The 26,909-nt window shown below is 36.0% G+C and overlaps 2 protein-coding genes across 2 annotated transcripts in view; one reads left to right on the forward strand and one right to left on the reverse strand.

The window, feature by feature from the left end:
• LOC116419520 (olfactory receptor 8S1) overlaps positions 1-1,715 on the reverse strand; it is a 37,511-nt gene extending 35,796 nt beyond the window's left edge. The window contains exon 1 of the mRNA XM_031940190.1: positions 1,577-1,715. Coding sequence (XP_031796050.1) covers positions 1,577-1,715 — 139 coding nt within the window. The remainder of the gene's footprint in view (positions 1-1,576) is intronic.
• Positions 1,716-1,741: 26 nt separating this feature from the next.
• The window catches only part of LOC100928659 (ankyrin repeat domain-containing protein 7), a 29,368-nt gene continuing 4,200 nt past the window's right edge, over positions 1,742-26,909 (forward strand). Inside the window, exons 1-5 of the mRNA XM_031938025.1 lie at positions 1,742-1,875; positions 1,962-2,260; positions 9,534-9,648; positions 9,808-9,981; positions 11,470-11,576. Of these exons, the coding sequence (XP_031793885.1) occupies positions 2,031-2,260; positions 9,534-9,648; positions 9,808-9,981; positions 11,470-11,576 (626 nt within the window). The 5' untranslated portion in view covers positions 1,742-1,875; positions 1,962-2,030. The remainder of the gene's footprint in view (positions 1,876-1,961; positions 2,261-9,533; positions 9,649-9,807; positions 9,982-11,469; positions 11,577-26,909) is intronic.

Raw genomic sequence — 26,909 nt, forward strand, 5'->3', positions numbered from 1 at the left:
TTATAATAGTCATTGACTATTTTGTCCTATGAACCTAACCTATTCCACTGATTGACCATTTAGTGCTAAATGATTTTGATGATCATTGTTTTATAACATAATTTTAGGTCTAGCACAGCTAGGCCACCTTCATTTTCATTTTTTCCTTAATTCTCTTGAAATTTTTGACCTTTGATGAGGTCAGATGAACTTTGTTATTAATTTTTCTAAATTTGTAAAATAATTTGTGATTGTTTAATTGGTATGGCACTGAGTAAGCAGATTAATGTAGGTAGTATTGTTATTTTTATTATATGTGCTTAATCTACCCATGAGCATTTGGTATTTTTAATTGATTAGGTCTGACTTTTGTGGATAGTGTTCTTTAATTACATTCACATAGTTCCTGACTTTGCCCTAGCAGGTAGACTCCCAAATATTTTAAATTATCTACAGTTATTTTAAATGGAATTTCTATTTGTATCTCTTGCTACTGGATTTTGTTAATAATATATAAAAATGCTAATGATTTATGTGGATTTATTTTGTATCTTGAAACTTTGCTAAAGTTATGAATTTTTTCTAGTAGTTTTTAGTTGATTCTCTAGAATTCTTTAAGAATACCATCATATCATCTGCACAGAGTGATAATTTGGTTTTCTCATTACCTACTTTAATTCCTTTAATATCTTTTTCTTCTTTTATTGCTAAAACTGATACTTCTAATACAATATTAAATATATTTATTAATTATTTATAGCTAATTACTAATCCAACAAATCCACTAAGAAAAAAACATTTATCAACTGATAATTTTATTTATAAGTTACTTTACTAGATTCAGTGGGAGATTAAAAAAAAAAAAGATGTTTTTCTTTGCAGCATTTTCTTTACGGTTTGGGCGTTGAACCAAAGTCAGTAAAACAAAATACCTCTAGTTTCTACTCTATACTATATGTGACTTACAAAACAAAGCGGACTTTAATGCTCTCTCCTAATGGAAACCTGCAAGAATATGATATAAACCAATATAGAGAATCAAAGTATCCGTGTCAGATATTTGAAAATAGTCATCATATCTTCCCTATCTTCTCTATCTTCTATCTCATCTGTATCTCTATCTCATCCGTATCTCTTCCCTCTGAATTCATCAATGTCCCTTAAATAAACAGGATTTCCTCATCCCAGAGTTGAATGAGACTATTATTCTCTATAGCCGTAGAGAATGTTTAAATCTTTCAACTAAAAGTCTTTTCCCACTGAACTGCTGGGATCCCCTCCTCCGCTCCGCCCCCTCCATTAATAACATTGTCAATAAAAGGCAATTTAAATTCTATATTGAGATCAGCTCTCCCCCTCCCGGTGCTATGATGGTATCCCATACAAATCCTTCCTTGCCTCTCCTAAACGCGGTAAAGGGAAGGAAGAATCTAAACAAGAACCGAGACTGTATTCTTTCCAGGAGGTTCGTCAGGATTCCTGGGATCTTCGTTTTCAGTCTGGGAGACTTCGGCTTCACAGAATTGTTGAGGACTGCCAGAGACTTGGGATATTATCTAGTAGAATGTCTTCATTTTAGAGAAGAAGAAATAGCGGCTTAGAGGGGAAGTGCTTTGCCCATAGTCACAAAAGTAAGCAAGAGTTCGGATTCCGACAATCGAATCCGAATCCTGGAGCTCATCCACCCTCGTGGATGACTTTGGACTCCTCGCGCTGAGAGCTAACGGACCCGGCATCTGTGCACTCACCAGCGCATGACTGGACTTTTTATCGAATCCGGGTGAGCCCAGAACCTGGGAAATCGCACGCGCAATTCAGTTCCCCCCTCCTGCCGTTGCCAGGGTTGCAGTTGGCTCGAGGACTGAATCGGTTATAACTGCTGCTGCGGGCTCCCAGGTCTCTCAATCTCCGGCCTCCGATTATTGACATTTAATTCCGCCTGTAACTCCCCCTTTAATTCTCCCTTTAATTCCCCCTCCAAGCAGGCTGAGGGGCCCAAGAGAGGACTCTCCCTCGACTTCTCCCGCCTGGCCTTGAAGCTTACCTCCAAGATGAAGAAGATTTTCAACTTCTGCAAGAAGGACCAATCTCCATCTAGCCCCTCCATCAAGCTGCCGAGTTACTTCGCTGTCGGAACACCAGACCTCACCCCAGGATACCTGATCCAGGACAAGGATCTCGGGAAGCTCCACAAAGCTGCCTCGATCGGAGATGTGGCGAAAATGCAGCAGTTGCTGCTGCTCGGAAAGAACAATGTGAATGATCTGGATAAAGTGAAGCGGTAAGAACAGGGATTGGGGAAGGGAAAGCCTCCACCAGAGGAACCTAAGCAGCTTCTCCTCCATCCCTCCCCATGAAATCTGTGTCCCCCAAACCTGCGCTTTCCCTCAGAAAAATCAATCCCCCCTCAGCACCTGGGACAGGATCAGGATCAGGCTTTGCCTCCTGGAGATTATATCGCAAATTCCGAAAGCTGAAATCACCTCTCTTTTCTGCCTATCTATTTTTAATGAATGGGAAACTTATTCATTTGACTTTTAGCCAGTGTTCAACTAACTTAAATCAGTGTGACGTAGGAGCAAATACTATTTTCTTTTGAATGTTGATCCGTCTAAAAACAACTGTATGAGACTATCCGTGAAAATTATTTGGGGGATTTTCATGGCAAAGTTACTGGATTGGTTTGCTGTTTCCTTCTTCAGCTCATTTTGATAGATGAGGAAATTGAGGCAAACAGGGTTAAGTGACTTTCCCAGGACCACAAAACTGAACCTGATATCAGATTTGAACTCAGGAAAATGAGTCTTTCTACCTCCAGGTCCAGAACTTTTATTCATCGTGCCACTTAACTATCCTAATTGGTGAAAAATGGACACAACAAATGAAGAGTAAAAGTGTCAAGGTAGAAAATTAATTACTACTTTTTATTAAGCATCTATTATATGTGTCAAGTACAGGGCTAACAGCAACAGATAAAAAGAAATGGGAGAGCAAGAATTGTGCCTGCGTTCTAGGAGATCAGTCTAGTAAGAAACTTAATCAGCAAGGGAGCCCAAGAAGTAGAGGATTTGATACTTGGGAAAAGAACCAGGAGAAAGTAATGTTACAAAATCTAGAGAGAATGGAATATCAAGCAGAAAAAGTTTACAGTTTCAAAGGAGTCAGGCTATAAAAAGGATGAGAATTGAGAAAAGATCATTAGATTTGGTGATTAAGAGGTCATTAGTATTTTTGAAGAATTTAGAAGACAGAACATGGAGTGTTAAAAGAAAATGACAGGAAAAGAAATGGAGACACCTGCTGTCAACAGGCATTTAGCATGACATTTAGCTACAAAAGACAGGAAAGATGTGGGATGATAGTGGGGAGTGGATTCTTTAGGGAAAGACATAGGCATATTTGTAGGCAAGCAGTGAAGTAGCCAGAATGAGGGAAAGATTGAAGATAAATGAGAAATGTTAGAGGAATGATTGATAAGATAAAATGACATTACTTGTATATGTAGAAGCATTTTCCTTGGCAAGGAAAAGGACTATCTCATGTGAGACAGGTGAAGAAGATAGTGGCAGTAGTCATTTGAATGATATTTGATGAGGAAGGCAAAAGAATGAGATCTCAGAAAATAGCCTACTTTTTCCAGTAAAATATGAAGCAAGAGTTTTAGCAGAGAAGGTGCAAAATGGTTTGAGGAGGGATGCAAAGGTTTGAAAGAGCTGGTATCATAAGTGGCATAGTGAATCAGGGAGGTATAATATAAAGGAATTGCCTTGGATTTGTGAGAGCCCAATTGAGATCATGTAATAGAAATTTGTAGTGGCTCTGGTAAATACAGTTGCATGATTTTCTTCAGCCTTATATAACAGCATATATATAGAAGCACTGGAAGCTGAGGCTTCACAAACAGTGAGGACACAGTTGGCGATATGATAATTTGGGCAGTAGACTCAAGGGAAGGCAATGTAGAGGTGAACCAAACATTAAATGGCTCACCAAGGAGTCAAGATAGGAAATGGAGAAGAGTGTAGCTAATGCAAGAATAATAGCCTTAGATTAAACTTCATAGTCTATATGAAAAACAGAATTTAAGCTTTCAAGTCAAAGGAAGAGGTGGAATGATAATAGATTGTGATCAGATAAGAGAAACTGAGAATTTCTTAAGTATGGTAATTTGTGGGTGATCAAAAGTTTAATTGTGTTTGTATCTGGCTGAGTGAGATAAGATATAAATCATATGAAATGAGGAAGTTCAACTGTGAAGTGAAGGTGAGGTTGTGTTAGAATGTATGGTTAAAGTAAGTATAGTTCATTGAAAAGGAGAGAGACATTGTAAGATAACATGGGTGAAAACATTTACTTATAAACAAGATATATATATATAAGCTGAAGTGGGAGGAGGCTCAGAGAGATAACACTAGAAGGAAAATAGATACAGGCTTTTTGTAGAAGGCAAGACTTTTGCTGAGACTTCAAGAAAGCCAGGGAGTGAAAGTGAGAAGCATTCCAGGTATGGAGACAGCCCGTGAAGACAATTTGTGTCAGGAGCACTATGTGTGAGGAACAGTCAGTCAATAAATATTTATTAAATATATACTATATAACTGACATTCTGCTAAGATCTGGGAATACAAAAAATTGTAAAAGACAGTCCTCGCTGTCAGGGCACTTATTATGTTTCAATTGGAGGAGACAACATGAAAACACCTAAGTACAAACATGGTATTCCATATAGGATAAAACAGGAATAATCAACAGATAAAGACATCAGTACTAAGGAAGATTGGAAAAAGCTTCTTGTAGAAGGTAGGATTTTAGCTGGGACTTGAGCATGCCAAATGAGGCAAGAGATGGAAAGAAGAGAGGAAAGAATTCCATGAGGGGGGGACATCTAGTGAAAATTCCTGGAATCAGGAGGAAGGAATATCTTGTGCTAGAAAGAACAAACAGTATCTATTCCATGTTTATTCTTTCAACCATATTATTGGAGACAACAGGCCAATCTGTTGTACACAGAATAGAGTAGGAGACTCTAGTAATCATAGAAAAATGCAATACAACCTATAATTTGCTCAAAGTCTTTCATATCTATGACATATATTCAAAGGATTATCATTTCAAGTTTTCTTTTAATATTTCTAATAAGAACATCTTTAACCTACAAAAATCCAAAATTCTTGAAACCAGAATTTTTATCCACATTTTCAAGTTAAAATAAAGATTTAGAATATGATTTCCACATATAAAGACAGGTTAATAAAACAGGTATAAATTTATGACCATAATGTCAGAAGACTGGTTTGTCATGTGTAATTTATAGAGTCAGCTTCTTTACTTTCTTTGCACAATTCATACAGCTGTCCAGTGTCTCATGGGATACAGATTGGATGTGTGGTTTTATTTATGAGGGAACTTCCTTTATAGTGCCTTCTCTACCACTTAGAATCTTAGAAAATTGCATCAGTCAGTGAGAGCTGAATTGATTTGCCTAGAGTCACACACAGCCAGTGGGTGTTAGAGGAAAGACTTGATCCTAGTAGGTCTTCCCAAGTTCCAGAACAGCTTTCTATCCACCATATTGTGCTGCCTTTCCTGTGTTTATTAAAGAATATATACAAGAGAATCTTTTAAACATGAGTCATAGAAATTATACATAGGGAAGTTAAATTCAATGTGTACTTTGTATGTTTTATATGTACATATATGTTTTATTTTGTTGAAACATTGAAAATTCTAGCTGGAGTCCTGGCTGGAAATTTGATGGTTCAAAGTACATTATTCACTTGTACAAATTGAATTTTCTATTATTTCTTAATTTGTGAAAATATACAAGTAATTTAATGTGTTCTTGGAAACAATAAAATTCTGTCTTGATATAAACTGATTTTCACATCATTTCCAGCATCAGTCATTCATTAGCTTTTGAAATTAAAAATGAAAAGCTATATTTTGAGTTTTTAATGTTTTTTTAATCCTAAAAACCAAGAATGAAAAACATGCTTGTGCACAAACTTGTACACATAGAGCCATACATCAGTTTGTCTTACTTAACATTTACAAAGCCATAGTAGGTGTGTATAAGTGATAACTGTCCCATATGTTAAAATAGATAAAATATTGGATCATTGAAATGACTGAAGCCAAAGGTCTTCATAGTTGGCTGAATTGACTATTATTGATCTTCTTCAGATAGATATGCTGATTTGCAGGTTAATTAGGTTCAAAGTATTTATGTATATATAGATATAGATATGATTACTAAAATTATTTGAACATTTATGATAATGAAAATAACACTGGCTTAAAATATAGATGTTTTGTAAAATTAAAGAAAAATGAAAATCCTCTAGCCATTCAGGATGACAATTAAAAAAAAAAAGGTTAGTTCCTTTTCAAGTTCCCTTTTAAATGTGTTTAATAGTGATCAGAGAACCCTTCACACTATTAACCATCAGTTTTATGTTGAAATAATGTATACTTAATATACATTGATTCTGCAAGCATCAGGTACTTGTGAACTCATTGAGAACTGGTTAGACTCTCCTCCTTTCCCCTCTACTTTTATGGTTATATTCTCCCCTAATTGACCTCTCACCATGGTGCCAATCAACCAGCATGATGGGTAACTAACCAAGTATCTTTCTTTTTCACTCTCTTTTACTCTAATGTGAGCATTTTATGCTGCTTTGTTCCCTTTCTTTCTCTATTTGAGTTACAAACTGAGTTACCTGCTTAAGCAATTTTGCAACTATAAATAAACACCTTTTAAAAATCTTTTTTCCCTTTCTGCCAACTCCTTCCCAGAAATATCATTCTTTTTTAATAACTTAATATTTTCAAAATATATGCAAAGGTATTTTGCAATAATCAAGCTTTGCAAAACCTTGTGCTCCAAATTTTTCTCTCTCCCTTCCCCTCAAATTCCTCCTCTAGACAAGAAGTAATCCGATATATATTAAATATATGTAATTCTTCTATACATATTTCCACAAATATGCTGCACAAGAAAAATCAGATCAAAAAGGAAAAATGAGAAAGAAACAAGGACACAAAAGCAACAAAGGTAAAAAATACTTTGTTGTGATCTACAATAAGTCTCCACAGCCTTCTTTCTGAATACAGATGGTTCTCTACATCACAAGTCTTTTGGAATTGGTCTGAATCAACCTCATTGTTGAAAAGAATCATGTCAATCAGAGTTGATCATCACATAATTTTATTGTTGCCATGCCACTGTTCTCTTGGGTCACTTAGCATCAGTTCATGTAAGTCTTTCCAGGCCTTTCTGAAATCATCCTGCTATATAGAACAATACTATTCCATAACATTTATACCATTTCAGCCATTTCCCAATAGAGGAGCATCCACTCAGTTCCCAGTACTTTTCCATTACAAAAAAAAGAGCTGCTACAGATATTTTTATACATGTGGATCCTTTTCCCTTTTTTATGATCTCTTTGGGATATAAACTGCTGGATCAAAGAGTATGCACAATTTGATAGCACTTTGGGCATAGAGGAATGTAATTTCTTTTACCCTGTCTTCCTTTTGTTTTGCTTATTACCTTTTCTGAGTAAAAAAAAAAAAAAAAACAACCCTATTTTTATCATATCTGATAAGCATAGATCTTTTTAAATTTCCCTTCATAATCTTAATTTTAAAAATAACTTCATTTCATCTCCCCCTTTTCTAATTAAACTTTTCTAAAAATTAGCATTTTATTATTTTAGTAGATGCAAAAGTCTTTTTGTTTTGTCCAAATACTAATTTGTTTAATTACTAAGTAGTAATTACTCAGAAAGATTTGAATTCATATTCAACCTTATTCACTTTCTAGTTGTGTGCCTCTTGGCAAATTTATTTCTCAGTTTCCTCAAGTATGAAATGAGTATAATACTATCTACTTCCCAGGGCTATTACATGGATCATATCAGATAATATTTGCAAACTGCTAAACACAGTGTCTGGGACATAGTAGACACATAGCAGATGCTGGTTTTCTTCTTTCTCAGGCTACATCTAAGCATATCACTATTGCAACTGGGAGGATGGGGGAAGAAGAAATCTGCCACTCTACCTACCTTAGACACTCTGGAAGAAGGCATGAGGGAAAAGGCAAAAGGGGAGTCTTGAAAAACAAGAAAAAATTTTAAAATGTATGAATATTTATGTACACATTTATTACTTCATTACTTGTGATGGATATTTATTTCTCCAATACATAACATCTTTGGTAGATGGTCCATCTAGAGTCATCGAGGTTTTCAGTGGATACAGTGCTGGGCTTGGCATCGGGAAAACTTGTCTTTGTAAGTTTATTTGGCCTCAGATACTAGCCATGTGGCTCTGGGCAAGTCATTCAATTCTGCTTGTCTCAGTTTCTTCATCTGTAAAATGAGCTGGAGAAAAAAAGTGACAAACTACTCCAATATTTTTACCAAGAAAACCTGACATAGATAACAGAGTTGAACAGAGTTGAAAACAGAGTTGAAAGATGGACTTTGAGATTAGCTTTCAATAATTTTTTGTGAACAGAAAAGCAGGTGGGCTAATCTTGTATTGAAAATAAAAGCTAGAGAGCATGAGTACTGCACTGGTCCTCAAGTATTAAAAGAACCAGGAGAATGATTTGATGTGTTTCCTGCATTCTTTATGAATAATTTATGGAATGACAAAAGTCATGTAGGCCGAGAAAGCATGGAAGCATTAAAATCTGAATCAATGGTATGAATATCCATTTATATTTGTCAATGTGCATATTTTTAAGGGAAATAGAAACAAGGAGGAGAAAATACATAGTCTTTTGACCAACCTGGTATTATCTTTATGACCTTATTAGGTAGTCTGTGAAGAGCAGACATACCAGGCTCTCACTGCAAACCTTTCCAGCTAGGTAGAACTGTAGCAATACAAAGCCGCTTCAACTGTTACAATGCTGCATTTCAGTAAGCCTTAGTAAAGAATTAACACATATGTGTACATGTACTTGTGCAAATATGTAGAGGATTTTCTGAGGTAGCTGCTTTGCTAAATATTTTGTAATTGTGGAAGGATATTTCTTAGTGGAAAGAAGTTGTTTTTATGCTTAACAGCCAAGTAGAGTTAAACCCACTTGTAATCTCAAGTGTCAGAAAGGCTTGAGGCTGGCAGGTTTCTTGACCTCTTGAATTCTGAGTTACAGTGTACTATGCCAGTAGGATGTCTGCACTAAGTGTTGTATCCGTGTGGTGAATTCCCCAGAGTACTAGGTATCAGCAACTTGCTTCAGGAGAGGTAAACCAGCCAAGGTCAGAAACTGAACAAAGTTCTTGTGCTAAATCTGTAGTGAAATCAAAATCTACCTGGATATTCTTCCCTCTGTGGCAATTTTGTCCATCATATTCATATTTCATTTTTCTTTAGATGAGAAAAGTAGCCACTTATACTTATTTTGGTAATGATTTACACTTTAGGCATAAGAATACTCGTGCATGTTATATTAAAAATTATACTAACAATAGAGCAATTTACATTATTATAGTATATTATCAAACAATCACATTGTTCTCTCATTTCTGTAGAACACCTCTTCACCTGGCCTGTGCTAAAGGATATCCAGATATTGTATCTCTTTTAGTAGAGAGAAAATGCAAAGTAGACCTGCAGGACAAAGACAGTCTAACACCTTTAATCAAGGTCTGTTTTAGCTAACCATACAGTTCAATGAAATGCATTTTGATTTTTTTATTTGATTAAAATATGCTTTCCTGATTTATTTAAATATCACTAATGATGTTTGAATATACAAAACTTTGTATTACAATATTTTTTTATCTCTTTGTATTATACTGACAGGCAGTACTGTGTCATCAAGAGGAATGTGCAACAATCTTGCTCAAACATGGTGCAGACCCTAATCTTGGGGACCACAACAACAATACTGCACTTCACTATGCTGCCTTTGATCAGAACGTAGCCATGGCAGAAAAACTACTTACCTATAAAGCTGATATTGAAGCAAAAAACAAGGTAGAAGCCCAACCCCTTGTATAATAAAATAAATTATCAGCTAAAATGCATAATCAAATAGTGTCTAATTCACATATTTTAAAATTCATTTGTTCATGGAAGCTTTTCTTTAATGAAAATAAATTAAAATTATTTTGTAGTCAAAATATCATTAGCCTTTTCTAACCTAGAATTTTCTAATACAGGGTCGAGGGGTGAGGAAGGAGAAGAGTGGACATGATACTGGAGGAGATTTCATTCACACTGAAACTCCTAATGAGGAAATTGCATCTACTGGTTTAGACCAGAGTCTGCTCTATGATTTAATCTTAGAGTAGGGATTCTTCAGCTGGGTTTCATTAACTTTAAAAAAGACAAGAATATTTTTGTTTTCTTTTGTTTTCTACATATTTTAGGCATTTAAAAACATTATTCTGAAAAAAGTTAAGAAACCCTGTGTTAGGAAGTGTCTTAGAGTATCGCAGAGTCACTCAGTATTGGTGTGTCAGCAGCAGCCTTTGAATCTAGGTCTTACTGATTTTGAAGCTAGCTAGCTGTTCTATCACATCTGTCTTTCCAGAATGTTTTTGGCATGATAAATTAGGTCTGCTCCCCAGAATGCAATAGTTGTCTACAAAATATTGCCTACAATGTTTTTCTATATGTAGATCTTTACAACATGAATTTCTCACGAAAAAATGCCATAAATTTTTAGGAAAATTTTTTTTGAAATTTGTTCCTACTAGATATAATTACACAGACACAGACTTTTCACAGGAACAAAATTTTAGGTATGTGTTTTCTTTTTTCTAATGACTATACCATTTTATTTCTAGAACTACTGAATAACTCCTGATTTTTAAGAAAAGGATTAATTCTTAATTACTGCCACTTGAGAGGAAAAAAAAAAAAAAACAAAACTTATTAGGAGAGTTGGTAAGAGGGGAAATGGCTGGTGAATGACTTTCTTCCTGTTTAACCCTCTCAAGGAAAGAATTTTTAAAAATTTGTTTCATTTTGAGTTTAGTTGTATATACTTGAGGGGAATGGTAAAGATAACTAGTCAACTTTTAAATTCAGCCAGGGTATAGCTTTACTTTAGCACAGAGTTCTTAGGAAATAACATTGGCTGCATTTGTAAAATGAAGATGACAAGAAAGGAAAATACTCATGAAATATATAAAAATGAAATATTAAATGGTCTCTTAGAAATCCTGGATTTCTACCTTCTGATTATAGATAAATAGCTAGAGGAATCCCAAAGATATCTAGTTTTATTCTATCATTTAACATAAAAAGAAATTTGGGGTGCAGAGAAATGAAATAATTTGCTTTATGATCACATAGAACTAACTTAACAGAAGCAGGATTTATGCCCAAGGTTCAATTGTACTATACTTAATATGTCATTAGCAAATTCACAAGATATTCAGAAAATGTTATAAGCTGAATTGAAGTAAATATGGAATTCTTGCTTTCTGCAACAGTGTCTTTATTATGATTTTGCAGGAAGGCTTTACACCATTTATGTTTGCAGTTATGAAAAGGAGCTATGAACTAGTAGAACTTCTCTTAAAGATGGGAGCAAATGTGAATGCCACGGATAACACTAAAAGGTACAGTAATTAAAGCTTAAATTTTTTTTTTAAAAGCAGGAGCAGCTAGGTGGCGCAGTGGATAGAACACCAGTCCTGAAGTCAGGAGGATCTGAGTTCAAATCTAATCTCAGACACTTTACACATCCTAGCTGTGTGACCCTGGGCAAGTCACTTAACCCCAAATGCCTCAGCGAAAATATAAAATAAAATTTAAAAAGCAATAAGAAAAACTTAAATAATTGAAACTTAATAAAGAAAATGAAATTGATTATCATTACAAAAGGGCGAAAAATGTCCATTAAGAAAAACTATGAGTTTGCAAGAGAGAAAACTGTGTATGTGGGCATACATGATTTGTTGGTTTATTGGTGATTTATATATGCAGCTTTCTTTATTGATTTTAAATTATTTAAAGATTATTCCATAGAAGTTTTGTGGTCTTATGATTCAATTGATTTACTTTTACAAAATAATCTTAATGCCACTTATGAGGATTGTAGCATGTATTTTCCCCTTGTTTCTGTTTCCCTTAAGAATATGCACATTGATAAATGCAAATAAATAAAAAAATGATTGTGGATATTCATCTGATAAAATCTGATTCAGATTTTAATCCTTCCATACCTTCTCATCCTACATGACTTTTGTCATTCCATAAATTCTTCATAAAGGATGCAGAAAACACACTGAATCATTCCCCTGGTTCTTTTAATATTTGAGGTCCAATGCAGTACTCATGCTGTCTAGCTTTTATTTTCAATACAATATTAGCCCACCTGTTCTTTCTGTTCATGAATGTCTTTGACACCATTTATTACATCAAAATCATTATTGCCTGCACCTACTTATACTCCCCATGAATATGTCCATAAATCTTTGGAATTATATACAATTTTGATTCTTCTGAAATCATGTGTTTGGATTTTGGATTTTTAAAAAATTAGTATGAACAAATAGCATTCTTGAAAGAATATTGGTATTTATAAAATGAGCTTTTGTGGCAGTGTGATCATTAGGAGTGCTCTGTGGCTTCTCAAATAAGATCCAATTGGATTTTATTTTCCCAACAATTTTGAGATCAGTAAGTTGTTCTTCAATGCCCATGCAAGCAAGAGTGTGTGTGTGTGTGTGTGTGTGTGTGTGTGTGTATGTCTATATGTATAAATACATCTACAAAGATATAGGTAAATCAACTTAAATGGGGCTTCCCATTAAATTACACAGAATCTAGAAAGTACTTTCCATTTACTTTTTCAATGTGGAAACTTTAGCCTGTGTCTTTTTACTAAATTTATTTTCATCAGTTATATTCCAAGCCTTGATTCAGTTAGCACAATGTCATCCCCAAATAGGAGTACTTGGAAATCTTTGCCATCACATACAATCTATTCTATTTGGACTCTGTGGAGGACAACAAACACTTAGGTGATTATATGTCTCATTATTTACATCTAGTTTAATGCCAATAATTACTTATTGAACAAAATTAAAAATTTTGGTGGAATGTGTCATTAAATCTTGCATTATTTTACTATTGGAATGGGAGGAAATGGGTTAACTCCAAAAACAAAACAAAACAAAACAAAACACAGCAATAATAACAACTCAACTCCAAACACAAAACTGACATTTTTGTCAGAAATAAACAAGAATTTATGGTTACATTATTGGAATAATTTCGGAATTAGTTGTCTATGGTCATTCAGATCATATCTGCCAGAGATAATGTCAAAATTAATACAAATAAGAAAGCATAAAGATGAAACAGAGATAGTGATATAATAACTATTACCTGTTGTAATTAAACAAGCTTATCAATTTTCCAAAATGGAAAATGGATATATTAATCAAATACTAAACCACTGTCCCAAAGAAGAGGCCAAAATAGGCCACAAATTGCCTGTGAAACAGTATCTTTGCCAATCTTTAAGATTAACTCAAGTTTAGAATACAACACAATTTGCAAAAATTTCAGGAAGAAGATAAAAGATGAAGATTAGTATTGCTTCACAAAGAAATGAAATTCTGTTAAGAAGAGAATTATCCTGTAGGCTGTTTAACATGAGAACATTTGTCTATGAAATTGAGTGACAATGAATAAATATGAAATTGAACAGAACTAATATTTGTATTTTCATTATGACCAATAGTTGATCATTTTGATCCATTGAACTCACTGCCTGATGTTCTCTGCGAGGAAAGGGACGTGGCACTTCAAAAGTCTGATTCGGGAAAAGTGACTAAACCTAATGAAAAAAAAAAAAACTGTGGCAGAGGAAGCACAGTTATAAAGGTACTTCAGAATAATTTTTAAAGGTATTTGAAAAATGGAAAGATTCCTTGAAAAATGGGAAAGATCACTTCCTAGTAAAATAAAACATAAATATTGAAGAATTAAAAAATAGACGAGCTGAGATTTCAAAAGATGTTTATGGTTATGGTATCTTTTTGAGCCTTTCCTTTTTGAATATATTAACTTTACTACTTACATGTCAAGAAAATTTTAGCATTCAATTTTACAAGATTTTGAATTACAAATTTTTCTCATTCTTTGCCTCCCCTCCCATCCTCTGAAAATGGTAAGTTGATATAGGTTATGCATGTGCTATTATCATGTAAAACTTATTTCCACAGTAGACACATTAGTTTTCAAAGAAGAAACAGATCAAAAGACAAAAAAACAAACAAAACAAAACAAAAAAACACAAAAAAGAATAAAGTGGAAAAATATGTTGCAATCTGTGGAGTCTGTAAGTTCCTTATATGGATGTGAATAGAATTTTTCTTCCTGAGTTCTTTATACTTATCTTGCATCATTGTATTGCTGAAAAGAGCTGAGTTATTTATACTTGATCATCACACAGTGGTTTTGTTAATGTGTACAATGTTTTCCTGCTTCTACTCATCTCAGCTTTGCATATGTTCATACAAATCTTTCCAACTTTGTCTGAAATCTGTCTATTCACAATTTCTTAGCACACAGTAATATTCTATTCCATTCATACATTAGTTTGTTCAGTTATTCTTCAGTCTCTGGGCATTCCCTCAATTTTCAATATTTTGTGACCATAAAAAGGACTGCTCTAAATATTTTTGTATATGTATTTTGTACATTAAAAAGTATCCTTTCCTTTTTTTAATGATGATCTTGGGATACAGACCTAGCATTGCTAGATCAAAGGGTATTCAAAGTTTTCTTAACCTTTGGACACAATTTCAAAATGCTCTCCAGAATGGTTGGATTAGTTCATAGTTCCACAATATTACATTAGTGTCCCAATTTTCCTATATATTCTCCAACTTTTGTCATTTTTCTTTTTTTTATAATATTAGCTAATTAATACTTCAGAGTTTTAAATTGCATTTCTGTTTTCCCAGGCGTTTTTGTCAAATAGTTAGTAGTTCTTATCCCAAAGGATAAGGCCTTTGGAAAGGGTAAGGTCTCTAGTTTTATCAACCATTAAGCTACTATGGACATTGACTAATATATCTTACATGCTTAATCTATTCGATGTATCCACAACCATCTTTCTTGAGCAGTACCAGAATATTTTTATTATTATTGCTTGAGAATGTAGTTGAAAATTTGGTATCTAGGCTACTTTCCTTAATATTTTCTTTTCATTAATTCCTTTGATATTTATAACTTTTTGTTCTAGCAGATGATTTTTTTTTCTAGTTCTATCATATGATTTTTGATAGTTTGTTTTCATGGTACTGAATAAGTAAATCAATGTAAGTAAAATTATATTTTTTCTTATATTGGCAGATCTACCCATGAGCAATTGATATTATTGTTTAGATCTGATTTTATTTGTGTCAAAAGTATTTTGTAACTGTATTCAGATAATTCCTGGGTTTGTTTTAGCAATAGACTCCCTTATTTTGAATGGAATTTCTTATATTAAATAGTGGTAATCAGGGGCAACCTTGTTTTACCCCTGATCTTAATTGCTTTTAGATAGATAGTATTTTTCATTTTAAAGAAAACTCCATTTATTCCTATGCTCCCGTGCTTTGTTTTATTTTTTAATAGGAATGGGTATTGGCATTTTGTTTTTTCCTGTGCATGTTGAGTTAATCATATGATTTCTGTTAGTTTGGTTATTGATAATAGATTTTCTGATATTAAACTAGCCTTTCATTTCTAGTATAAATATCACTTGACCAAGGTGTATTATGCTGGTGACAAGTCCCTGTAATCTCTCTTTTAAAAATTTTATTTACTTAATATTATTTCCCAGTTACATGTTTTACATTTGTTTTTAATAGTTTGGTGTTCCAGATTTTCTCCCTTATCCCTATCCATAAGTCCCATTAAGAAATCATATGTGAAGTTATGCAAAACATTTCCATGAAAGTAATGTTGTAAAAAAAAAAAAAAAAAACCTAGATCTTCTACCCTAATTAAAAATTCAAGAGATGAGAAAGTGAGAGTCAGATAAAGAGAGAGACAGAGAGACAGAGACAGAAAGAATGCTTCAATCTGTTTAGACACAATTGGTTTCTTCTCTGGGAATAGGATTTTTCATCATTAATTCTTTTAGCATAGATATGGATCATTGTACTTCTGAGAATAGCAGTCAATTACAGTTGGTCATCCCAGAACATTACTATTACTTTGGATACAGTATAGTTCACTTTGCTTAAGTTCATGGAGGACTTTCCAAGTTTTTTTCTGAGAGTGTCCTGCTTCTCATTTCCCATAGAATAATAAAATTCCATGACAATCATATCACAATTTATTCAGCTATTCACTAATTTATGAGTGTTCCCTCAATTTTTAATTTTCTGTCCTGAGAAGAGAGCTGCCATGAATATTTTTGGTACATATACGTCCTTTTCTTGCCTATCAGTGGCATTGTTGGGTCAAAGGATATGCATAAATTTCTTATCTATACCCCTAGATCATATATTTTGATCATTTATCAGTTGGGGCATGGCTCTTATTTTTTTATAAATCTGACTCAGTTCCCTCTATGTTGGAGAAATAAGGTCTTATCAGTGAAACTTGCTTCAAAATTACATTTATTCTATTCTCTTAATTTCTTCACCCTGGCTCTCCTTCCTTTGCTGCTGACTACTCCCTTTCTTTAATCACCTTCATCACCTTCTCCTCTCACCAAGTCCCATGACTTTCCTATTTTCCTACAGAGTAAGATAGATTTCTATACCCATATTGAGAATATGTTATTTCCTTTTCAAGCCAATTCTGATGAGAGTAAGATTCATTCACTCTCCCTCTCCTCCTCTTCCCCCCTCCACTTTAAAAGCTTTTTCATGCCTTTATTTTTGGCAGATAATTTAAACAAAATTCCACTTCTCCCTTTCTCTTTTTCCCAGGATAATCCTCTCTCACTTTTAATTTCATAATTTTTGAAAGATATTATCCCTTCATATTCAACTCACACCCATACTTTCTGTCTATATATATTCCTTCTAACTGACATAATAATTACTAATTCTAATGAGTTACAAGTATAGTCCTCTCATGGAGGAAATTAAACAGATAAACCTTAAGTTCCTTATGATATCACTTTTCCTGATTAGTTTCATATGCTTCTCCAGAGTCCTAGATTTGAAAGTCAGATTTTCCATTCTGCTTTCATTTTTTCATCACAAATGCTTGAAAATGTATTTCATTGAAAGCATACATTTTCCCCTCAAGAATTATATTCAGTTTTGCTGGATAAGTGATTCTTGGTTGTAATTCTAGCTTCATTGCTCTCAAGAATATTACATTTCAAGCCCTTGAGTCCTTTAATAAAGAAGCAACTAAATTTTGTCTTATGCTGACCGTGGCCCCTCTATACTTGAATCATTTCTTTCTGGATGCTTGCAAAGTTTTTTTTGACCTGGGAGTTCTAGGATTTGCAATAATATTTCTGAGAGTTTTCATTTTAGGATCTCTTTCAGGAGGTGATAGGTGGATTCTTTCAATTTTTATTTTGCCCTCTAGTTCTGGAATATCAAGACTATTTTCCTTGATAATTTCTTGAAAGAAAAAGTTCATACTTTTTTATTACTTTCTACTGAAAGTAATAAATCAATAATTCCTAAATTGCCTCTCCTGAATCTGTTTTTTCAGTTCAGTTGTTTTTGCAATGAGATACATAACATTTCCTTATTATGTGTTTTTTGTTTTGCTTTATCATATCTTGATTTCTCACAGTCATTAGCTTCCATTTGAGCAATTCTGATTTTGAAGGAGTTATTTTCCTCAGTGAGCTTTTGTACCTCCTTTGCCAACTGGCTAACTTTGCTTTTGAAGTAACTCAGCCCCATTAGTTTTTTTTTTTGTATTTCCTTTTGCACAACTCTCAAATTCTTTTCCTACTTTTTCTCCTATTGCTTCTCACTTGATTTTCAAAATTTCTTTAGAGCTCTTCCAGGGCCTGTGCTCAATGCTTAAACTCGTTTTGAAGACATTGGATGCAGAAGATTTGACTTTGTTATCTTCTGCTGAGTGTGTGTTTTGGTCTTCCTTGTTACCATAACAACTTTCTTTGATCAAAAGCTTTTTTGTTGTTGTTGTCTGCTCATTTTTTAAGCCTATGTTTTAGGTTAGGTTTTAACTCTTTGTGAAAATAGAGCTCTGTTTCTAGGGTGGAGGGTGCATTGTCCTGAGCTTTAGGGATTTTGTACAACTATTTTCAGAGTCCTGCTTACCACAGAGACCTTACCACAAGCACTCTTTACTGCCCTAGAACTGTTAGCAGTATCCGCACCCCATGTTAGCTGTAAGATTAAATCTGGCACTGTGGCTGGGGCTGCGCTAGAATGGCCTCTGCTTGGATTGCACATTGGGCTCCCAATACTGGCTCCACAGACCTTTTCTGTGGACCTTCAAAATCACTTTTGGTGATTCTGGGCAGAGAGTTCTAGAAACTGCAAGTACTGTTGCTGAGTAAGAGATGCCCAGACCTGGTGTTCCTGCTTCACTGGCTTGGAGATGTGTAGTGTCCAGACTAGCTTTCTGGAGGATCTCTGGACAAGCCTGGGTCTTAGATGGAGAAGTGTGATGAAGGCAGGAGAGCCACAACCAAGATAGTCAAGGATGGAGTCTGGAGTCTGAGTCCAAGTTCAAGCTTGAACTTTCCATCCTCTCAGCCATTAAATATCTTAGTACAATCACATCACGATAGCACACTGAGTATGTGCCAATTGTAGAATCATATCACCATACTAAGTACTAAATATAGGTGAACTAGAGAACCATCATCTCATCAATCACACTGAGTTAATACCCTGCTATAAATATCTTTCCTTCAAGTATATTTTTTCTGAGAGTTCCCCAATATCTGCGGTCTTCTACATCTCCCACTTTTATTTTAGAACCCAGGTGGTCACACCCATCTTGACTTCTCAGGAAGGAAAGTGAAAATATCAAAAAGAGGTGATCACACTCTCCCTGACTTCTCAGGAAGGGAGGTGGGTACCAAAGGGAAATGGGGAGTCAAACCAGATATTTGTTAGCAGGTTTCCTTTGGGCTGAAAGGTCTTATTTGAAACAGGTATACACAAATCCATCAGCATGGGAGATATTACACAAGCACATAGTAATATAACACAGGCTTGTAGTGATGTAACAAACAAGATGAATCAACATGAGGAATTATACATGTCCGTAAGTCCTAGAAGGAGGGTATATAAATAACAATCACACATACACACACCTCCTTTAGCAGCCAAGAGATACTCCAAAACCAATTGTCCATTACTTCAAGTGTCAGGGAATCCAATGACTCTTGCAGGTTTTAAAGTCTTGCAACAGTTGTCTTATGTGTATCTTTATGCCAACATTGAGCTTTCAAATGCCCTACTTTTACCACACTGAAAGCATTGATGAGTCTCTCTGGAAGTCCCTTGCCAAAAGGGACCTTTAGTCTTCCCATGTTCAGATCTTAAAATGTAGGTATCATAGCCTGGGTATAAAAGTTATTTGTTCCCACTGTGGCAGAGCGTCTTATGATCTCCTCCAAAGGAGGATATACTTCTAAACATTTTGCACACTTTTGTGCTCAGTATAAGATTTTACATACTACTGGCATACCCTTTAATCCTCAAGGACAGCCAATAGTAGAGAGGAGAAACAGAGACATCAAGATGCTCCTCCAAAAACAAAAGAAAAGGGGGAGCAGCAGGTTACTCTAGAGAACGTCTAAATCTAGCTCTTTATGCTATTAACATCTTGATTTTTGACAAAGATGCACTGGCTCTGGCAGACAGGTTTTATAACCCACCAGAAGGGCAGTGTCCAGTGTGATCAGCTCTACTATCTTTAGATAATCGTCAGGTGATGTGGAGAGATCCAGAAAATCGTGAATGGAAGGGACCAGATAAGTTAACTGCTTGGGGGAGAAGGTTTGCTTGTATCTCTACAGATGGAGAAGGAATCAGATGGATGCCAACGAGCCGTCCATTGGAGAGAGATGGAGCAGACCCTTGAAACGAAGGAGAAGACCCAAGAAACATCAGGTGGTTTCATCTCTGACTGTGCCCACCACTGAAAGAGCTTGGCAGTTACGGCATTTGACTCAAGGACATCAAAAATTGTTGGACTTGAAAACCCTCAGGAATCATTGGATTTTCTGAGAAATAAGACTATTGCAGGACTTCAAAAATCATTGGATTCCCTAACACATAAAAAGACTGTTGCAGGACTTCAAAAACTTGCAGGGATCACTGGACTTCTGGAAGCCTCTTACAAATACCATGTTGATTGATATTGTTTGTTATATCACTACTTGCATGTACAATTCATGTTTATTACACCACATTGAGCCTGCATTGGCTGTGAGGAGAGTCATCACTAATAGCCTGTGCTTTATCACTGTGTGCTTGTGTAATACCTCCCATGCTGATGGGTTTGTGCATACCTGTTTCTAGTAAGGCACTTCAGCCCAGAAACCTGCTAGCAATATTTGGCTTGACTCCCCACTTCCCTTTGGTGTTTTTCATCTCTCTTCCTGAGAAGTCAGGGGTGGTGTGATCATCTCCTTTTCAGGGTTTTCAACTCTTTTCCTGAGAAGTCAGGGAGGGGGAGATCACCTCCTTTTTCGGGTTCTCACCTCCCTGAGAAGTCAGGGATGGTATGACCACTTGTGTTCTAAAACAAAGGAAAGCAGGAGATATAAAGGGCTGAAACTCTGAATATATGCACTGGAATCAGACAATCAAGCACTTAAGGCTAATTAACTATTGGACAATATTCTATTAGCATATGCTTGGAAAATGACCCTACTCACTATTCTGTGATGGCTGGATCTTTTGGTGTATACAGATAATTGTCGGAGGGATTAGGGGGTGGAGTAAGACAAGCCAGGGTCACTTTTGAGGAGGATGAGGAGGAGGAGAGGAGATTGGTGGCAAGCCTTGTGGAGGTTTGTCTGGCTCCTTTACTTCTCCCCCTAGAGACCAAGGACTTTTGGTGATAGACTCTGGCTGATCCTGAGGTCAATAGGAAACTAAGACTTCACAATAGACAAATTTCCCTAATGGTTGTTGATACAAAAATCTTTAAAAGTATTAGCAAAGCGACTACAGGAACTGAGATGGAGCCAAGATGGTGGGATAAAAGCAGGAATTCACCCATCCTTTCTCCCAAACTACTCCAAATTCCTTTAAATAATGAATCTCTAAACCAAATTTGGAACATTAAAACACCCCAAAAGAAGTAGTAGCCAAACATAACTCAGAAGGTCAGGAGAAAGTTCTGTGACTGGGAGTCCAGCATGAAGCACAACTCTGGCCCCAGTCCACCCCATCTCTGTAGAAGACATAGATATTGGGTAACTCTGAGAAAAATATACTTGAAGCAAAGATACTTACAGCACACTGTTAATTCAGTGTGATAGATGAAATGATGGTTCTCTAGTTCACCTATACTTAGTACTTAGTATGGCGATGTAATGGTTCTATAGTTGGCGCATGCTTAGTGTGCTGAAGTGATGTGATTGTACTAAAGTATTTAAAGGCTGAGAGGATTAGAGAGCTCAAGCTCGAGCTGGAATTCAGACTCCAGACTCCAGACTCCATCCATGACCATCCTGATTGTGGCTCTTCTGCCTTCATCACTTCTCCATCTTAGACCAAGGCTTGCCCAAAGATTCTCCAGAAAGCTAGTCTGGACATTACATTTTGGCATCCAAACATAGGGCAATAAACGTGAGGTCCTAGACATGAGGCTCTGGACATAAAGACCTACATTCACCAGTTTGACTGATGAAATCATAAGCTCAGTGGAGAAGTCCCTGTTACCCAGAAATAAAGTGAGTACAAAAATAGACAAATGGAAAACTTTGGTAGGGGCTAAACTAGTCACTTTTGTTTTTCCACTGAAATGGGACAAAATCAAGAAAAGAGCCTCCTCCACCCTGAGGGGAGTAAGTAGCATGCATAGTTAGGTTAATAAAGAAGCAAGGTTTGTTGGTAACTTGGAAGCAGATCACTGAACTCTTAAATATATGAGAGTACACATCTCCTTGGCTCTCTAAGGAAGAAAAATTAGAGCCAGATATGTGGAAAATAGTGGGAGAGCAACTAATTAAATATTATGAAGCTATGGGTCCTGATTCAATTCCTGAGGAAACATTCCTTATGTATAATACAATACAATTGGCTTTAAAGGAGCTCACAAGTTCTAAAAAAGGAAAAATTTTAATGTGGACAGTCAGACAAGAAAGTGTGAGGAGAAAGAGCAGGAGGAGAATGGTATTGACAAAGCAGATGAAAGGCATGGAGAGTTGGACAAGAAAGGAGATAAATACCTTAAGGACAGTGCTGATGAGCTTAAAGAGTGTAGTGCTTCTCACTTTCACAGCTCAGTTTCACTTCTGACTACATCCAAGCAGGCACCCTTAGGGCATTCCCCATCTCCTGAATCTCCTCCTTCAATTTTGCCTTCCTGGCTGGAGGGAGGAGGAAGACACCATCAGCACCACTCATGCAGTAACTTTGTCCACCCTCTCTGACACAATTACAAAAGGCATTAGTTAAAGCTAAAGAGGAAGGACAAGATACATCTGACTTGAGAATAGAAGCATATCCTGTAATTGAACAGTTTGACTCTTCAGGTCAAGAAGATATACTCCTTTAAATCTGGAAATTATCAAAGATCTGAAAAAGGCTTACACTCTTTATAGGTCTACATTGTCTTATGTTAAGATGTTTTGAAATTTTAAGCCCTAATGACTGGAAATCTATAGCAAGTACATGTTTAGAAGGTGGACAAAACTTGTGGCTTTCTGAGTATAATGAACTCTGTAAAATATAAGCATAATGAAATAGGCAAACTGGAGTTAATATACCAGTCATCTTTGACCAACTAACAGGTGTAGGTCCTTATGCAAACACATTAGCACAGATTACCATTTTACAGCATATGAGCAATTTGCTTCTGGTGCTATCAAAGCATGGGGCACCATCCCAGTAAGACAAGATAGAGAGGAAATCTTCATGAAAATAGCACAAGGTCCAAATGAACCCTTTGCTGATTTCATGGGATGTCTGCCGACAGCTGTCATATGAACTATTGGTGAAAATGCAGCAACAGAAATTGTGATAAGACAATTTGCTAAGGAAAATGCTAATGAGATTTGTAGATGAATTATATTAGGACTACACAAGGATGAAAGTGTTGGTAGGCCTTCAACAGCAGCCCTGCCTAAAAAATTGTAGTACTTATTTATAATCCTAATTGTTGTAAAATATCTCTTGCCCACAGATTGATGGGGATTTTTCAACTAAAAAAGGAGTAAAAACTCCTGTTTTGCCTTCAAAAGTCCATCTCAAAGGGGCAGCACTAACTTCAGCTGCTATTTATCCTCCTACGCCAGACATGTAGGTGTCTGCCTTAATCTTTGGCCAGTGACTGGGCCAGTTGGCACCTCTAATGACTGTACGATCTGCACCTGTGTCTACCAATCCTTCTAATGGTATGCTGTTTGTATAGATAGTGAGCATAGGTCGGTCAGCTGTCACAGCTTTTGTCCAGAATATTCCTGGATTTTGTTGCTTGGAGTCAGAGTCTGGGTGACTATCACCAGACTGCTTATTGGAGTCTGTATCAGTAAACCTGATGCTACTACTTCTCCTGGTTGATAAGTCACACATTGTCTACCTGTATTACTGACTGGGATATTATCTACATATTCCCCAGTTTCCCACATCAGTATATAGATGAACACTGTTTTGTAAGTACTCTTAGGTGGTAAGATGATCAACCTTACTGTGCCTGCAGGCAAGGGATCCATAGGCTGGAGAGGAACAGATTTCACCTCTCCAGGGGGTATCTCAGTTGTCCCAGCTGCATACAACTCTATTCTCCTTTATAGTAATCCCTTTCTCCCATCAGGTTGCTTCCTGGCTGATTGATTGTGTAATCCCTTTCTCCCATTACATTGCTTCCTGGCTGATTGGTCATGAATGGGTATTGAACTTCTAAAGGCTCTATGGGTGTAGCATCGGCTGCCATCATGCCCCAAGTATTTTTTGTTTTGGGCCCTGGGGCTGGGCCCCTCATCCCATTTCCCTGAATCAGCCTACATTCTAATGGCCAGTGGAAGCCTCTGTTGCATTTTGGACATGGAGTTTTGGGTCTTGTTCTCCCACCCTGTTTTCTCACTCTGTCTCTATGCCAACATTGAGTTTTCAGATGCCCTACTTTACCACATTGAAAGCATTGATGAGTCTCTCTGGATGTCACTTGCCAAAAGGGACCCTGTCTTCCCATGTTCAGATCTTGGGAAGTCTGCATCATAGTCTGGCTATAAAAGGTATTTGTGCCCACTGTGGCACAGCATTTTATGATCTCTTCTAAAGGAGCATCCTTGCATAGTCCTAGTATAATTTTTCTACAAACCTCATTAGCATTTTCTTTAGCAAGTTGCCTTATCATAATTTTTGTTGCTGCATTTTCACCAGTAATTCATATGACAGTTGTCTGCAAATGTACCACAAAATCAGCAAAGGGCTCATTTGACCCTTGTGCTATTTTTGGGAAGGCCTCTCCTTTGTCCTGTTTATCTGGGATAAAACCCCATGCTTTGATAGCAGCAGAAGCAATTTGCTCATATGCTGCTCTGGGGTAATTAATCTGTACTGAAATGTCTGCATAAGGACCTACACCTGTTAGTTGGTCATAGGTGATTGGAGTATTAATTCCACTTTGATTATTCCTTTGGGCTTATATCCTACAGAGCTCACTATAAAGCCACAACAAGTTTTGTCCATGTTCTAAGCATGTCCTTGCCATAGATTTCCATAAGCCAAATTTTATAACATCTTAACAATGAGATGATGTAGCCCCATAAACAGTGCAAGCCTTTTTCAGGTCTTTGAGGATTTCTAGATCAAAAGAAGTGTTATCTTTTACTTTCTTGACCTGAAGAGTTAAACTGTTGAATCACAGGATACATTTCTATTCTCCAATCAGCTGTATTCTGCCCTTCTTCTGTGGCTTTAAGTAATGCCTTTTGTAATCTAGTCATAGGAGATTGTGATTGCTGGGGGGAAGGTGCTGGTGATATCACTGCCTCTCCCACTACTCCTCTTCCCTCCATCCTGGAAAGTGAAGTTGATGGGGGCGTGTCAAGGACCTGCTCCATAAAAGGAGTTGAAGCTACCTTGTGAGAGAGAGAATCACCATGCCCTTCAACATCACTTAAGTCCTCATGCCCTCTGGTGATATTGCCATTAATCTGTCTTTTGTCTTCCTTTTTTTGCTCACACTTTCTCTTAAAACTTTCCTTTTTTTTATAACTTGCAGGATTCTTTAAGGCCAATTGTATTATGTTGTATATATATTGAATGTTTACTTGGAAACTGAATCAGGACCTTTATCATTATAATATTCACATAGTTGATGTATTAGTTTCCAGTTACCTGCCCCTATATCTTCTTCCTTTAAGAACCAAGGGGACGTGCATTCTAATGCACCCAAGAGTCCATCAATCTGCTCCCAAGTCCCTTGATCATCTTAAGTATGCTTTCTATAGCACCCCCTGGGGTGGGGGTGAGGTTAAACCTGGGGTGTGGGGGAGAATCTTTTCCTAATATCTGTCCCATTTCAGCTAGAAAAGGTTACTAGTTTAGCCCTTAACAAAGTAAGTTCCAGGTTTGTCTATTAAAATACTCACCCTACCTCCTGGTCACCGGGGACTTCTTCATTGAAATTAGAGTCCTTGGTTCACACGTTGGGCACCAAATGTGAAGTCCGGGTTAGCTCCCTGCTGACTTCAGGATGAGCCAGAGTCAGGATCAGTAAAAGTCCTTGGTCTCTAGGGGGAGAAGTAAAGGAGATGACAAACCTCCACGAGGCTTGCCACCAATCAACACGAGGCTTGCCACCAACCTCCTCTCTCCTCCTAATTCTCAAAAGTGATCCTGGCTTGTCTTATTCCACCCCCTAATCCCTCCTACAATTATCTATATACACCAAAAGATCGAGCCAGCACAGAATAGTGAGAAGGGCCATTTTCCAAGCATATGCTAATAGAGTATTGGCCCATAGTTAATTAGCCTTAAGTGCTTGGTTGTCTGATTCCATGCATCTATTCAGAGTTTCAGCCCTTTACAATCTATAATTTTTTTTTCCCTATGTTTTGGCCCATTCATGGTTTAGGTATCAGCACCATATTTGTGTCATAAATTAATTTTGATATAATTCCTTTTTCTATTTTTTCCAAATAGTTTCTACAGCATTTGAATTACTTATTCTTTGAATATTTGGTAGAATTCACTTGAAATCCATCTGGCCCTGGAGATGTTTTCCAAAAAGTTCATTGAAGCTTGTTTAAATGCTTTTTTTCCTAAAGTGAGACTGTTTATTTTATTTTCCCTTGTGTTTATCTGGGCAGTCTATATTTTTGTACATATTCATACATTTCACTTAGACTATCAGATTTATTGGGATACAATTGGAAAAAAATGGCTCCTAATTATTGCTTTAATTACCACTTCATTGGTAGTCAGTTCATACTTTTCATTTTTTGATATTAGTAGTCTGCTTTTCTTCTTTCCTTTATCTGATCAAATTGGTCAAAGTTTACCTATTTTTTTTTTTCATAAAACCAGGTATTGTGTTTATTACTTCAATCTTTTTTCTTAATTTCTTTTTTGATTTTTAGAAATTTTAATTTGGTATTTAATTGAGAACAAAAATTTGTTCTTTTTCTAGCTTTTTAATTGCAAGGCCAATTTATTGATCTTCCTTTTCTCTATTTTGCTCATGTAAGCACCTAAAATTATAAAAATTTCCCTAAGAACTGCTTTGGTTGTATCCCATAATGTCTCACATGATGTCTCATTATTGCCATTCTCTTGGAAGAAATTCTTGATTGTTTCTATGAC

The sequence above is a fragment of the Sarcophilus harrisii genome, chromosome 5 (genome assembly GCF_902635505.1).
Source record: "Sarcophilus harrisii chromosome 5, mSarHar1.11, whole genome shotgun sequence".
NCBI classification, from domain to species: Eukaryota; Metazoa; Chordata; class Mammalia; order Dasyuromorphia; family Dasyuridae; genus Sarcophilus; species Sarcophilus harrisii.